General features: G+C 41.7%; 1 protein-coding gene across 2 annotated transcripts in view; it reads left to right on the top strand.

Annotated features, from left to right (window-relative positions):
* Positions 1-15,322, top strand: part of LOC121533904 (CMP-N-acetylneuraminate-beta-1,4-galactoside alpha-2,3-sialyltransferase-like) — a 98,668-nt gene that overhangs the window by 19,553 nt on the left and 63,793 nt on the right. For both annotated transcript variants that reach the window (XM_045205465.1, XM_045205464.1), the window contains exon 4: positions 1,236-1,328. In XM_045205465.1, coding sequence (XP_045061400.1) covers positions 1,236-1,328 — 93 coding nt within the window. The remainder of the gene's footprint in view (positions 1-1,235; positions 1,329-15,322) is intronic.

Genomic DNA, 15,322 nt, shown 5'->3' with positions numbered 1-15,322 from the left:
ACAACAAGTAGGTCACATGAGGGAGAGGCGTGGTGCCGTGAGGTGTTGCTTTATTTGTTTTTTGAAACCAGGTTTGCGGTTCACTTGCGCTATTTGAGATGGAAGGGCATTCCATGCAATCATGGCTCTGTATAATACTGTACATTTCCTTGAATTTGTTCTGGACCTGGGGACTGTGAAAATACCCCTGGTGGCATGTCTGGTGGGATAAGTGTGTGTGTCAGTGCTGTGTGTAAGTTGACTATGAAAACTATTTGGAATTTCCACCACATTAATATTTCTTATAAAAACAAGAAGTGATGCAGTCAGTCTTTCCTCAACTCTTAGCCAAGAGAGACTGGCATTCATATTATTGATATTATCCCTCTGATTACAATGAAGAGCAAGATGTGCCGCTCTGTTCTGGGCCAGCTGCAGCTTAATTAACTAGGTCCTTCTTTGCTGCATTTGACCATATGACTGGACAATAATCAAGATAAAGTTGTATGAGGCTCAACTTTTTTAGGGGGGAATCATGCCCACGGGGGACCAGTATGAAAAAAAAAATGTATGCACTCACTAACTGTAAGTCGCTCTGGATCAGAGCGTCTGCTAAATGACTAAAATGTAAAATGTAATGCTCTTATGCTTGAGCCCTAAGCTAAGTAGGGAGGCCATCTGTGCATATACTAACCTTTTCTTTGATCCTTTTATTCGTTGGCTTTTATTAAATGAAATGTCATTTATAGGAGTTCTGATCTTGTTAACCCAACCTCCACAGGAGATACAGTATCTTGTCCTATTTTCTTTCAGAGTATCATATATTATGATAGAGTATCATATACCCTCACATTATCAAGATAGATTAACTGTTATAATACCTTTGCAACAGGTCAATATGAATTATTTGAAGTGTTTCCACATTGCATATCAAAACTATCCCTTGTCCATTAGGTCTATAGTTAGTTGTACACAACAATGACAGATTAAAGACATGTTAAGGTATTAGTTTACAGTACAGAGCCATCAAATATTCATCAAAATGTATTTTTTGGAAACTTGCCTATTAAGGGTTCAAAGGTTCAATGAGCTGGTTGTTTGTTCTTAACAGCTACAGTTATGCAGTATATTCCTGGTTATTTTCTAAGGTTTATGCAGCTTTTTAGGCTTTTAGATAGCTTCTCTTCATGCTCACACACCATCTCCTCCTTGCGTGACCTCATTTCTGTCTCTGACCTCTCCTCTTTGTACCAAAGACCTTTGGAGCTGATGTACAAGTATGGGAATCTCAGCGAGGGAGTCTGTAAGCCTGGCTACGCAGCTGCCAAGATGTCCACCATCTATCCAACGTGAGCCAAAGCTTTTTACATTTATGATATGATATAATTAAGCAATAAGGCCCGTGGGGGTGTGGTATATGGCCAATATACCATGTCTAAGGGCTGTTCTTATGCACGACGCAACGCAGAGTGCCTGGAGACAGCCCTTAGCTGTGGCATATTGGCCATATACCACAAACCCCCAAGGTGCCTTATTGCTATTATAAACTGGTTACCAATGTAATTAGAGCAGTAAAAATAAGTGTTTTGTCATAACCGTGGTATACGGTCTGGTACACCACGGCTGTCAGCCAATCAGCATTCAGGGCTCAAACCACCCAGTTTATAATTTGGTTTATGATATATTTATGATATTATATCATTTGGCTTATGATACGTTTATGATAATATATACTGTAATTTGGTTTATGATACATTTATGATATTATATAATTTGGTTTATGGTACATCGTTATGATTCAGCACCCCATGATCATTTTCTCTCCCATTTTTTGTAAAGTGTGTTACTTCAAGCTTAGTTGAGATGTTGATGGCACTACTTTGACAATGGCCTCATTCACGGTTTTCTTTCACTCTCTCTGACCACAGCTTTCCCTCTCATGACTCCATTCTGTTGTACTTTCTAATCCTCAGTGCCCTACTGTATTGTATATGCAACTTCATTGAGTCTCGACATCTTCACAATAAACCCACAGATTATCGTCGGCTCCATCTCAGATCCTACAGAAAGCCCCTCTCACATTGTGAGCATGAGTCGCTTCCTCCGTCCAGAAAAAAACCCTTATGCATAGAACCGCTTCCTTGTCTGCTGGCAGACCACTGGCCCATTGTCCGGCCCTCCCCGGCTAGAGAGAGACAGCCATGGAGAGTCGTAGGTGACCTGACCCCAGACGATTGGTTAGAATGACTCAGATGGTCCTCTCATTTGACAGTTTAGGGGTCAAGGGTCAGGGAACCCTCAGTGACCCCCAGTGAAGATGTTGACCTTCCTGTGACTTCTGCCTCTTTGGCTCTTTCTCAATCTTTCCTTGATTACTTGTGTCCTCTCTATTTTCAACCTTATCAAAAAATATTGGTGGAGAAGATCTGAAGGGGATGGGCCTTGGATGTTCTCCTCCAATATGTTTTGAGAAGGAGGCGAGGAGACAGGGCATGAGGAATCAAGGAAAGACAAATTGGTGAAAGGTCACTGATTTCCCACCATCCACAGCACTGTGGAAACACATGTTCATGCTGGGTCATCCATTACAAATGTCAGACAATTCTATTTTACACATCATTATCTATTACAGATGTCAGATGTTTCATTAAGTTACCACTGACTTGAACTTTAATCTGGTAGTTTTGATATTGGTCATTATTAAAATGATAGTGTAAGTCACTATGAACAATACATACACAGATGTCTTGTCAAAGCTTGCAATTAACGATCATGATGTGTAGTGAATGACCCTGACTTTTTGGTGACAAGAGAAGACTATGGTCACTGAGCGATCCCGATTCAGTTCCCATTTGTGTTCTTGTCTGTCCAGGCATTTCTCCTTCTTACACAATGTACTTTACTTATGTACCTTGTGCCATCATGGACACTAGTCCTGTCATGTGGAAATCTCCCTGAGCTGAGTTCTGAGTTCAGAGTGGCGTGAGAGATGGAAGATCCCATTTCCCTTTCTCAATTATTCAACACTAGATAAGGCTCCACACCATGAAAATACCTTCACCTGTGTATGTTGTTTTCTTAGGGCCTCCTCTCTCTCTCTCTCTCTCTCTCTCTCTCTCTCTCTCTCTCTCATCTAACCACCCCCATCGCTCTCTCTCGCTCTTTCTCTCTCGCTCTTTTAAATAAGAGCCCCAGGATGCGTCAGGCAGTCCGATGGGAGTTGTCTTTTTTTGGCCTGTTGTGCTGTGCGGTCGTCCCAGTGCGTGAGAGAGTGATGGGCCCCATCCTCTTATCTGGTCTCGTTTAGCACCCTTAGACACGCAACTCCCACAGTACACCGAGAGAGAGAGAAAAAGAGAGAGAGAAAGAGAGAGAGAGACCTTAAACTGACCGATATTCTACGTTGTTTTCTTCTTATTCTGTCTCCTTTCTTCTTCTTCTTCTTCTTCTTCTTCTTCTTCTTCTTCTTCTTCTTTTTCTTCTCCTTCTTTCTTCTTCTCCCTCTCCTTCTTCTCCTTTTTCTTTCTCCTTTCTTCTTCTCTCTGAGAGACAAATGAGCTGCAGGTGAGAGGAGGATCGTCGGTATGAGACTGAGGGCCCCAAAGGAAATGGGCTCTCATTCATAAGGCCTGCCCTGCACAGCAAAGCGTTAGTTAATTGTTAAGCTGCAGACATTCCAGCATTCTCTGATTAGCCGTTTGTTATCTCACGCCAGATCACAGCTAATTTGCTGTTCATTATGTGATATTACACATGAAAAGAAACCAGCAGCCGCCAAGACTGAAGGGGCTGTCTGGGTTAAAGAAACACTTTCTCTGTTCTGGGTGAGGTTTGAGGTTTCTCCATCATCTCATATCTGGCTGAGGATTCTTCCACCATCTACAGGTGCTTTTTGTTTTGTTGAGAGGGCACTTAAACTGTGATATTACCGTATTCAGAATATTTATTAGTCTGGTAAAACCAGAAACAACATTATCTCCAAGTTGTCTTTGCCAAATCTCAAAAGATGAATGTATTATGTACTTGGTCTGAAGACTAACCTTTGTCAGTGGAGCAAATCATGGCTGCATGAGTTAACGTTAATTACTCATGATTTGTTTTGGCTAATTCTTCTTCTGCGTTTCTTGATTGATTTGGATTCTGGGTCCCATGTGACCGGTTTTGTTTTCCTTTAGTGTTCTGAAAGTCTTAGCATGATGCCTCAGTGCAACATGCAAATAGCCATATAATCAAGTGTGTTGGCCTTGTCAGAACCTGTGGCTGTCTGGCAGGGAGACAGACATGAGTTGATCTGAGTTCAGTGTCTAGAGCCATAGTTCTGTAGAGCTTGTCCTGGGCTAATTGGTACCTCTGACCAGCATAATTTTTTCTTGGTGGGGTCTTTCTCTCCTGTGATAGTTTTATCTCATATATACAGTACAGTATGTCCTTCTCATTTCCTTATGGAAAATCTGAAACTCGTGGTGACACAACAACCAGGGTCATGTTCATTAGGCACCTAACGGAAGAAAACAACGATGGACTATCTGAACTTAAGAAAGGCTCATTTTCGTTATCTGTTGCACAACGTTGTAAACTGTTTTCCTTTGTGTGACCAAATGAAGAGGACCCAGGTTCACAGTCAGAGGCCCAGTCTGTGGCTGTAGCCACTCTACATCTAAGGCTTGATGTCTCAAAAGTGGAGACAGATGTGAGCACTAAATAGACCAGAACATACGGAATGTTTGTTGAGACACTAAACCAACAAAAACGAGTTAGCCTAACTATGTATTTTGCATTTTACATGCATTGTTGAACATGCCCCCTCAAACTCAATCGGACTGCATGTGTTTCTGTAAAGGAAGAATCAAGTGGAATGGTATGTAGTTTCAGAGTGGTGCAGTAGTTATGATGAGTCCTGTGGTAAAAGGATTAGCTTACTATCTGTAAAAACAAAAAAATACCCTCATGATGTGTCTGACATATTAGTTCGCATCAGTATGTCTTTAAACTGGTGCCAATTGGTGCCAGTCTATGGTTGATGCAGGTGGCAGGGCACTTCTGCACAGTGGTCTTGACCCTTATGTGTATCTGCATCACGGTCAACAACCTGCATCACGTTCAACTACCTGCATCACGGTCAACTACCTGCAATGAAGAGTCGACTGCTCAATGTCAAGTGTCTGATTTCATTGGAGAATGGAATCACTGCTTGTGTTTACAGTTACAGTCAGGGGTTTTGTACCACTCAGTCAGGAGTTTTGTACCACTCAGAGTGCGCAGCTGAACACTGTATGCTGGAAACACTTGGTTTGTTATTTTTGATTAAAACATAACCAATATTCGTTAAATATAAATACCGAACTTGTTTTTGCGTGGATTCTGCGACGCGGTTAGCTTTTAACAGCTAGGACTGCTATTTCTTGTCCCGGAATCCCGCTTAACAGACAGGTTGAAGCCTTCTTGACAGAGCCGCTAAACTGCTAGCTATCAAGCTAACGAAGTTAGTCCCAGATGAGTTTTGCAATGGACTCCTATAATATAATATAATAATAATATAATAATATAATATAATATAATAATATAATATGCCATTTAGCAGACGCTTTTATCCAAAGCGACTTACAGTCATGCGTGCATACATTTTTGTGTATGGGTGGTCCCGGGGATCGAACCCACTACCTTGGCGTTACAAGTGCCGTGCTCTACCAGCTGAGCTACAGACTCCTCTTTGTCTGGAGAAATAAATGAATGGTTCCAGTGCTGAAGGAGCTGTATCTACTACGCTTTGTTTCGGGACAAACCAGATCACTCAGAATTCCAATGTGGCAATTGTTTGCTTGCCGATGATTATAGGCTTGAGGTGGCTTCCTTGATCATGTAGGTCGCCAGTTCAATGGGTGTAACTTTTGTTGACAATTTCGATACCTTTTGGAAACAAAACACGTTTTATAAGGAGGATGGGATCCACCCAAATCATTTGGGTTCCTGGATCCTTTCACAGCATTATAAGGCTGCGTTGAGACAATGACTTATCAATGACCCAAGCCCAGCTCAGTTAATCCCTACCATTGTGACGCTGAGTTGTCATAATGCTTCAGCAAATGTACATTATACCAGGGGCGTTGGTAATTTATGTCCCTCTATCTGCCCTGAATGCCTCTGCTTATCCTACAGCTATTGTATGCTGTAATCATGTGCCTATGAACCAGATATATAATGTTAGCACTGATGCGGTGTGCCCTAGTAGGAAGTACACTGTGTGCAGCTCACCCTGCACTAACATAAATAACATGAGCATATCTACTTCTGCTTAGCTTCCCAGTAAAGCAATGAAAACAAGTAAGCATCCCAGAAGAAAAGTGCTCAAAATAGCCCACCTTAACATATGTAGCTTAAGAAACAAGGTTAATGAAATCAATAATTTGCTATTAACAGATGACATTCATATTCTGACTATCTCTGAAACTCACTTAGATAATACCTTTGATGATACAGTGGTAGCAATACAAGGTTATAACGTTTACAGGAAATACCTAAATGCCAATGGTGGAGGTGTTGCTGTTTATATTTAGAACCACATTCCTGTAAAGCTTAGAGAGGATCTCATGTTAAATACTATTGAAGTAATATGGCTACAGGTTCATCAAATAAAATTAAATAAAATGTTATTTGTCACATTTGCCGAATACAACAGTGAAATACTTACAAGCCCTTAACCAACAATGCGGTTTTAAGAATAATACGTGTGAAGTAAAAAATAGATAAGTAAAAATAAAAAAAATGAGTAAAATAGCAAATAATTAAAGAGCAGCAGTAAAATAACAGTAGCGTGGTTATATACAGGGGGTACCGGTACAGAGTCAATGTGCGGGATCACATGTTAGTTGAGGTAATTTAAGTAATATGTACATGTAGTTTCGCTAAAGCCCATTCTTGTGGGAAGCTGCTATAGACCACCAAGTGCTAACAGTCAGTATCTGGATAACATGTGTGAAATGCTTGATAATGTATGTGATATCAACAGAGAGGTATATTTTCTGGGTGATGTAAATATTGACTAGCTTTCATCAAGCTGCCCACTCAAGAAAAATCTTCAAACTGTAACCAGTGCCTGCAACCTGGTTCAGGTTATCAGTCAACCTACCAGGGTGGTTACAAACAGTACAGGAATTAAATCATCAACATGTATTGATCATATCTTTACTAATGCTGCAGAGATTTGTTTGAAAGCAGTATCCATATCCATTGGATGTAGTGATCACCATATAGTAGCCATATCTAGGAAAACCAATATTGTGTATAAGAGGTCATACAATATGTTTTGTAGTGATTCCTATGTTGTTGATGTAAAGAATATATGTTGGTCCGTGGTGTGTAATGAGGAGCAAACAGACGCTGCACTTGACACATTTATGAAATTGCTTATTCCAGTTACTAATAAGCATGCACCCATTAAGAAAATGACTGTAAAAACGGTTAAATCCCCGTGGATTGATGAGGAATTAAAATATGTTATGGTTGAGAGGGATGAGGCAAAATAAATGGCAAATAAGGCTGCACAACCGATTGGCAAACATATTGCAAATTGTGAAATCATGTGACTAAACTGAATAAAAAGAAGAAGAAACAACACTATGAAACAGATAAATTACATAAAGAATGATAGTAAAAAGCTTTGGAGCTCCTTAATTGAAATGTTGGGAAAATAGGCAATCTCAGCTCCATCATTCATTGTATTAGATTGCTCATTCATCACAAAACCGACTGATATTGCCAACTACTTTAATGATTTTTTCGTTGGCAAGATTAGCAAACTTAGGCATGACATGCCAGCAACAAACGCTGACATCCAAGTATATCTGACCAAATTATGAAAGACAAGCATTGTAATTTTGAATTCTGTAAAGTGATTGTGGAAGAGGTGAAAAAAGTATTGTTGTTTATCAACAATGACAAGCCATCTGGGTCTGACAACTTGGATGGAAAATTACTGAGGATAATAGCGAATGATATTGCCACTCCTATTTGCCATATTTTCTATTTAAGCCTACTAGAAAGTGTGTGCCCCCAAGCCTGGAGGGAAGCAAAAGTCATTCCGCTACCTAAGAATAGTAAAGTCCCCTTTACTGGCTCAAATAGCCAACCAATCAGCCTTTTACCAACCCTTAGTAAACTTTTGGAAAAAATTGCAATGCTATTTTACAGTAAACAAATTGACAACAGACTTTCAGCACGCTTATAGGGAAGGGCATTCAACAAGCATAGCACTTGGCTAAGAGAAATTGATGATAAAAAGATTGTGGGGGCTGTTTTGTTAGACTTCAGTGTGGCTTTTGACATTATCAATCATAGTCTGCTGCTGAAAAAACATACAGTTGAAGTCGGAAGTTTACATACACTTAGGTTGGAGTCATTAAAACTTGTTTTTCAACCACTCCACAAATTTCTTGTTAACAAACTATAGTTTTGGAAAGTCGGTTAGGATATCTACTTTGTGCATTTCCAACAATTGTTTACAGACAGATTATTTCACTTATAATTCACTGTATCACAATTCCAGTGGGTCAGAAGTTTACATACACTAAGTTGATTGTGCCTTTAAACAGCTTGGAAAATTCCAGAAAATGATGTCATGGCTTTAGAAGCTTCTGATAGGCTAATTTACATCATTTTAGGCAATTGGAGGTGTACAGTTGTGGTCAAAAGTTTTGAGAATGACACAAGTATTGTTCTTCACAAAGTTCGCTGCTTCAGTGTTATGAGATATTTTTGTCAGATGTTACTAAGGTATACTGAAGTATAATTACAAGCATTCCATAAGTGTCAAAGGCTTTTATTGACAATTACATTAAGTTTATGCAAAGAGTCAATATTTGCAGTGTTGACCCTTCTTTTTCAAGACCTCTGCAATCTGCCCTGGCATGCTGTCAATTAACTTCTGGGCCACATCCTGACTGATGGCAGCCCATTGTTGCATAATCAATGCTTGGAGTTTGTCAGAAGTTGTGGGTTTTTGTTTGTCCACCCGCCTCTTGAGGATCGACCACAAGTTCTCAATGGGATTAAGGTCTGGGGAGTTTCCTGGCCATGGACCCAAATTTCGATGTTTTGTTCCCCGAGCCACTTAGTTATCACTTTTGCCTTATGGCAAGGTGCTCCATCATGCTGGAAAAGGCATTGGTCATCACCAAACTGTTCTTGGATGGTTGGGAGAAGTTGCTCTCGGAGGATGTGTTGGTACCATTCTTAGGCAAAATTGTGAGTGAGCCCACTCAATTGGCTGAGAAGCAACCCCACACATGAATGGTCTCAGGATGTTTTACTGTTGGCATGCAACAGGACTGATGGTAGCGCTCACATTTGACATTTTAGTCATTTAGCAGACGCTGTTATCCAGAGCGACTTACAGTTAGTGAGTGCATACAATTATTATTTATTTATTTTTCATACTGGCCCCCCGTGGGAATCGAACACACAACCCTGGCGTTGCAAGCGCCATGCTCTACCAACTGAGCTACACCGGACAAGGTGTTTTCCGGATGCCCCAAACAATCGGAAAGGGGATTCATCAGAGAAAATGACTTTACCCCAGTCCTCAGCAGTCCAATCCCTGTACCTTTTGCAGAATATCAGTCTGACCCTGATGTTTTTCGTGGAGAGAAGTGGCTTCTTTGCTGCCCTTCTTGACACCAGGCCATCCTCCAAAAGTCTTCGCCTCACTGTGCGTGCAGATGCACTCACACCTGCCTGCTGCCATTCCTGAGCAAGCTCTGCATTGGTGGTGTCCCGATCCCGCAGCTGACTCAACTTTAGGAGACGGTCCTGGCGCTTGCTGGACTTTCTTGGGCACCCTGATGCCTTCTTCACAACAATTGAACCTCTCTCCTTGAAGTTCTTGATGATCCGATAAATGGTTGATTTTGGTGCAATCTTACTAGATTTCAAGCACCACCCTCTGTTTAAAGCTTCCAGTCTGTTATTCTAACTCAATCAGCATGACAGAGTCTCCAGCCTTGTCCTCGTCAACACTCTCACCTGTGTTAACGAGAGAATCACTGACATGATGGCAGCTGGTCCTTTTGTGGCAGGGCTGAAATGCAGTGGAAATGTTTTTTGGGGATTAAGATCATTTTCATGGCAAAGAGGGACTTTGCAATTCATTGCAATTCATCTGATCACTCTCATGACATTCTGGAGTATATGCAAATAGCCATCATCAAAACTGAGGCAGCAGACTTTGTGAAAATTAGTATTTGTGTAATTCTCAAAACTTTTAACCACGATTGTACATGTGGATGTATTTCAAGGCCTACCTTCAAACTCAGTGCCTCTTTGCTTGACATCATGGGAAAATCAAAAGAAATCAGCCAAGACCTCTGAAAAACAATTGTAGACCTCCACAAGTCTGGTTCATCCTTTGGAGCAATTTCCAAACGCCTGAAGATACCACGTTCATCTGTACAAACAATAGTACGCAAGTATAAACACAATGGGACCACGCAACCGTCATACCCCCAGGAAGGAGACGCATTCTGTCTCCTAGAGATGAACGTACTTTGATGCGAAAAGTGCAAATCAATCCCAGAACAACAGCAAAGGACCTTTTGAAGATGCTGGAGGAAACATGTACCAAAGTATCTACAGTGGGGAGAACAAGTATTTGATACACTGCCGATTTTGCAGGTTTTCCTACTTACAAAGCATGTAGAGGTCTGTCATTTGTATCATAGGTACACTTCAACTGTGAGAGACGGAATCTAAAACAAAAATCCAGAAAATCACATTGTATGATTTTTAAGTAATTAATTTGCATTTTATTGCATGACATAAGTATTTGATACATCAGAAAAGCAGAACTTAATATTTGGTACAGAAACCTTTGTTTGCAATTACAGAGATCATACGTTTCCTGTAGGTCTTGACCAGGTTTGCACACACTGCAGCAGGGATTTTGGCCCACTCCTCCATACAGACCTTCTCCAGATCCTTCAGGTTTTGGGGCTGTCGCTGGGCAATACGGACTTTCAGCTCCCTCCAAAGATTTTCTATTGGGTTCAGGTCTGGAGACTGGCTAGGCCACTCCAGGACCTTGAGATGCTTCTTACGGAGCCACTCCTTAGTTGCCCTGGCTGTGTGTTTTGGGTTGTTGTCATGCTGGAAGACCCAGCCACGACCTATCTTCAATGCTCTTACTGAGGGAAGGAGGTTGTTGGCCAAGATCTCGCGATACATGGCCCCATCCATCCTCCCCTCAATACGGTGCAGTCGTCCTGTCCCCTTTGCAGAAAAGCATCCCCAAAGAATGATGTTTCCACCTCCATGCTTCACGGTTGGGATGGTGTTCTTGGGGTTGTACTCATCCTTCTTCTTCCTCCAAACACGGCGAGTGGAGTATAGACCAAAAAGCTCTATTTTTGTCTCAACAGACCACATGACCTTCTCCCATTCCTCCTCTGGATCATCCAGATGGTCATTGGCAAACTTCAGACGGGCCTGGACATGCGCTGGCTTGAGCAGGGGGACCTTGCGTGCGCTGCAGGATTTTAATCCATGACGGCGTAGTGTGTTACTAATGGTTTTCTTTGAGACTGTGGTCCCAGCTCTCTTCAGGTCATTGACCAGGTCCTGCCGTGTAGTTCTGGGCTGATCCCTCACCTTCCTCATGATCATTGATGCCCTACGAGGTGAGATCTTGCATGGAGCTCCAGACCGAGGGTGATTGACCGTCATCTTGAACTTCTTCCATTTTCTAATAATTGCGCCAACAGTTGTTGCCTTCTCACCAAGCTGCTTGCCTATTGTCCTGTAGCCCATCCCAGCCTTGTGCAGGTCTACAATTTTATCCCTGATGTCCTTACACACTCTCTCTCTGGTCTTGGCCATTGTGGAGAGGTTGGAGTCTGTTTGATTGAGTGTGTGGACAGGTGTCTTTTATACAGGTAACGAGTTCAAACAGGTGCAGTTAATACAGATAATGAGTGGAGAACAGGAGGGCTTCTTAAAGAAAAACTAACAGGTCTGTGAGAGACGGAATTCTTACTGATTGGTAGGTGATCAAATACTTATGTCATGCAATAAAATGCAAATTAATTACTTAAAAATCATAAAATGTGATTTTCTGGATTTTTGTTTAAGATTCCGTCTCTCACAGTTGAAGTGTAATTATGATAAAAATTACAGACCTCTACATGCTTTGTAAGTAGGAAAACCTGCAAAATCGGCAGTGTATCAAATACTTGTTCTCCCCACTGTATATCCACAGTAAAACAAGTCCTATATCGACATAACCTGAATGGCCGCTCAGCAAGGAAAAAGCCACTGCTCCAAAACCGCCATAAAAAAGCCAGACTACGGTTTGCAACTGCATATGAGGACAAAGATTGTACTTTTTGGAGAAGTGTCCTCTGGTCTGATGAAAGAAAATAGAACTGTTTGGCTATAATGACCATCGTTATGTTTGGGGGAAAAAAGGGGATGCTTGCAAGCCGAAGAACACCATCCCAACCGTGAAGCATGGGGGTGCCAGCATCATGCTGTGGGGGTGCTTTGCTGGAGGAGGGACTGGTGCACTTCACAAAATAGATGGCATCATGAGGAAGGAAAAATATGTGGATATATTGAAGCAAAATCTCAAGACATCAGTCAGGAAGTTAAAGCTTGGTCGCAAATGGGTCTTCCAAATGGACAATGACCCCAAGCATACTTCCAAAGTTGTGGCAAAATGGCTTAAGGACAACAAAGTCAAGGTATTGGAGTGGCCATCATAAAGCCCTGACCTCAATCCTATAGAAGATTTGTGGGCAGAACTGAAAAAGGGTGTGCGAGCAAGGAGGCCTACAAACCTGACTCAGTTACTCCAGCTCTGTCAGGAGGAATGGGCCAAAATTCACCCAACTTATTTTGGGAAGCTTGTGGAAGGCTACCCGAAACATTTGACCCAAGTTAAACAATTTAAAGGCAATGCTACCAAATACTAATGAGTGTATGTAAACTTCTGACCCACTGGGAATGTGATGAAAGAAATAAAAGCTGAAATAAATCATTCTCTCTACTATTATTCTGACATTTCACATTATTAAAATAAAGTGGTGATCCTAACTGACCTAAAACAGGGAATTTCTACTAGGATTAAATGTCAGGAATTGTGAAAAACTGAGTTTAAATGTATTTGGCTAAGGTGTATGTAAACTTCCGACTTCAACTGTATGTGTTATGGCTTACACCCCCTGCTATATTGTGGATAAAGAGTTACCTGTCTAACAGAACACAGTGGGTGTTCTTTAATGGAAGGCTCTCCAACATAATCCAGCTAGAATCAGGAATTCCCCAGGGAAGCTGTCTAGGCACCTTACTTTTTTCAATCTTTGAGTAAAGCCAGTGTGTCTATGTATGCGGATGACTCAACACTCTACACATCAGCTTCTTCAGCGACTGAAATGACTGCAACACTTAAGAGCTGCAGTTAGTTTCAGAGTGGGTGGCAAGGAATAAGTTAGTCCTAAATATTTTTTTAACTAAATCAAATCAATGTTTATTTGCCACATGCGCCAAATACAACAGGTGTAGTAGACCTTACAGTGAAATGCTTACTTACAAGCCCTTAACAAACAATGCTGTTTTAAAAAAAAAGAAGAGAAAATACCTAGACTTGGCGCTCCGGTACCGCTTGCCATGCGGTAGCAGAGAGAACAGTCTATGACTAGGGTAGCTGGAGTCTTTGACAATTTTTAGGGCCTTCCTCTGACACTGCCTGGTATAGAGGTCCTGGATGGCAGGAAGCTTGGCCCCAGTGATGTACTGGGCCTCACGCACTACCCTCTGTAGTGCCTTGCGGTCGGAGGCCGAGCAGTTGCCATACCAGGTGGTGATGCAACCAGTCAGGATGCTCTCGATGGTGCAGCTGTATAACGTTTTGAAAGCATTGTATTTGGGTTTAGTCACTAAACCCTAAACCTCAACTAAATCTTGTAATAAATCATGTGGAAATTGAGCAAGTTGAGGTGACTAAACTGCTTGGAGTAACCCTGGATTGTAAACGGTCATGGTCAAAACATATTGATACAGTAGCTAAGATGGGGAGAAGTCTGTCCATAATAAAGCGCTACTGTACCTTCTTAACAGCACTATCAACAAGGCAGGTCCTACATGTCCTAGTTTTGTCGCACCTGGACTACTGTTCAGTCATGTGGTCAGGTGCCACAAAAAGGGACTTAAGAAAATTGCAATTGGCTCAGAACAGGGCAGCACAGCTGGCCCTTGGATGTACACAGAGAGCGAACATTAATAATATGCATGTCAATCTCTCCTGGCTCAAATTGGAGGAGAGGTTGACTTCATCACTAATTGTATTTATGAGAGGTATTGACATGTTGAATGCACCGAGCTTTCTGATTGAACTACTGGCACACAGCTCGGACACCCATGCATACCCCACAAGACATGCCACCAGAGGTCTCTTCACAGTCCCCAAGTTCAGAACAGACTATGGGAGGCGCACAGTACTACATAGAGCCATGACTACATGGAACTCTATTCCACATCAAGTAATTGATGCAAGCAGTACAATTAGATTTTAAAAAACACAAACATAGGCACAGACGCATGCATACACACACACGATAACAATACACACTATACACACACGTACACATAGATTTTGTATTGTAGATATGTGGTAGTGGTGGAGTAGGGGCCTGAGGGCACACAGTGTGTTGTGAAATCTGTGAATGTATTGTAATGTTTTTAAAATGGTATAACTGCCTTAATTTTGCTGGACCCCATTAAGAGTAGGTGATGGGGTTCCAAAATAAATACAAATATCAGTAAGTTAGACCTCGGAGTGCTCTCTCAAGATGATGTGGCTAGTCATTCACAGACAGAGGAGACTGAGGTATAGCCTGTTGGTCAACCATGTTAGGGATGATGCTAAAGATGCCTTTTCTGACCAACCACTGATACTAAGACACTGGAGAGTACAACAGAAGATTCCCATTGACCACTATTTAACCCATTGTAGTTATTATAGTGTTCCCATGCATTTCTGACAGTGTTCACTCAGCTTAAGTCATGATTTGTTTTTTTCCTCTCATGGTTCAACTGTAACAGTAAGTCAGACGTCTCTCCTCTCTGCTCTGGGTGCTGATAAAGACGGAGACAGCCAGTGGATTACATGAAACACAACTCCTGTAATCCTGTAAAGCATGCTGCCTCACATTAATCAGAGCATCTCCTGCCTTACCTCCACATGGGGGCTGTCTGTCTGTCTTTCTGTCTGTCCATGTCTGTTTGTCTGTCTGTCCGTATCTCTGTCTGTCTGTCTGTGTGTCTGTCTGTCCGTGTCTGTGTGTCTGTCTGTCCGTGT

The sequence above is a fragment of the Coregonus clupeaformis genome, chromosome 20 (genome assembly GCF_020615455.1).
Source record: "Coregonus clupeaformis isolate EN_2021a chromosome 20, ASM2061545v1, whole genome shotgun sequence".
Lineage (NCBI taxonomy): Eukaryota > Metazoa > Chordata > Actinopteri > Salmoniformes > Salmonidae > Coregonus > Coregonus clupeaformis.
Note: the sequence above shows the minus strand (reverse complement) of the source record. Positions and strands in the feature narration are given on the sequence as shown.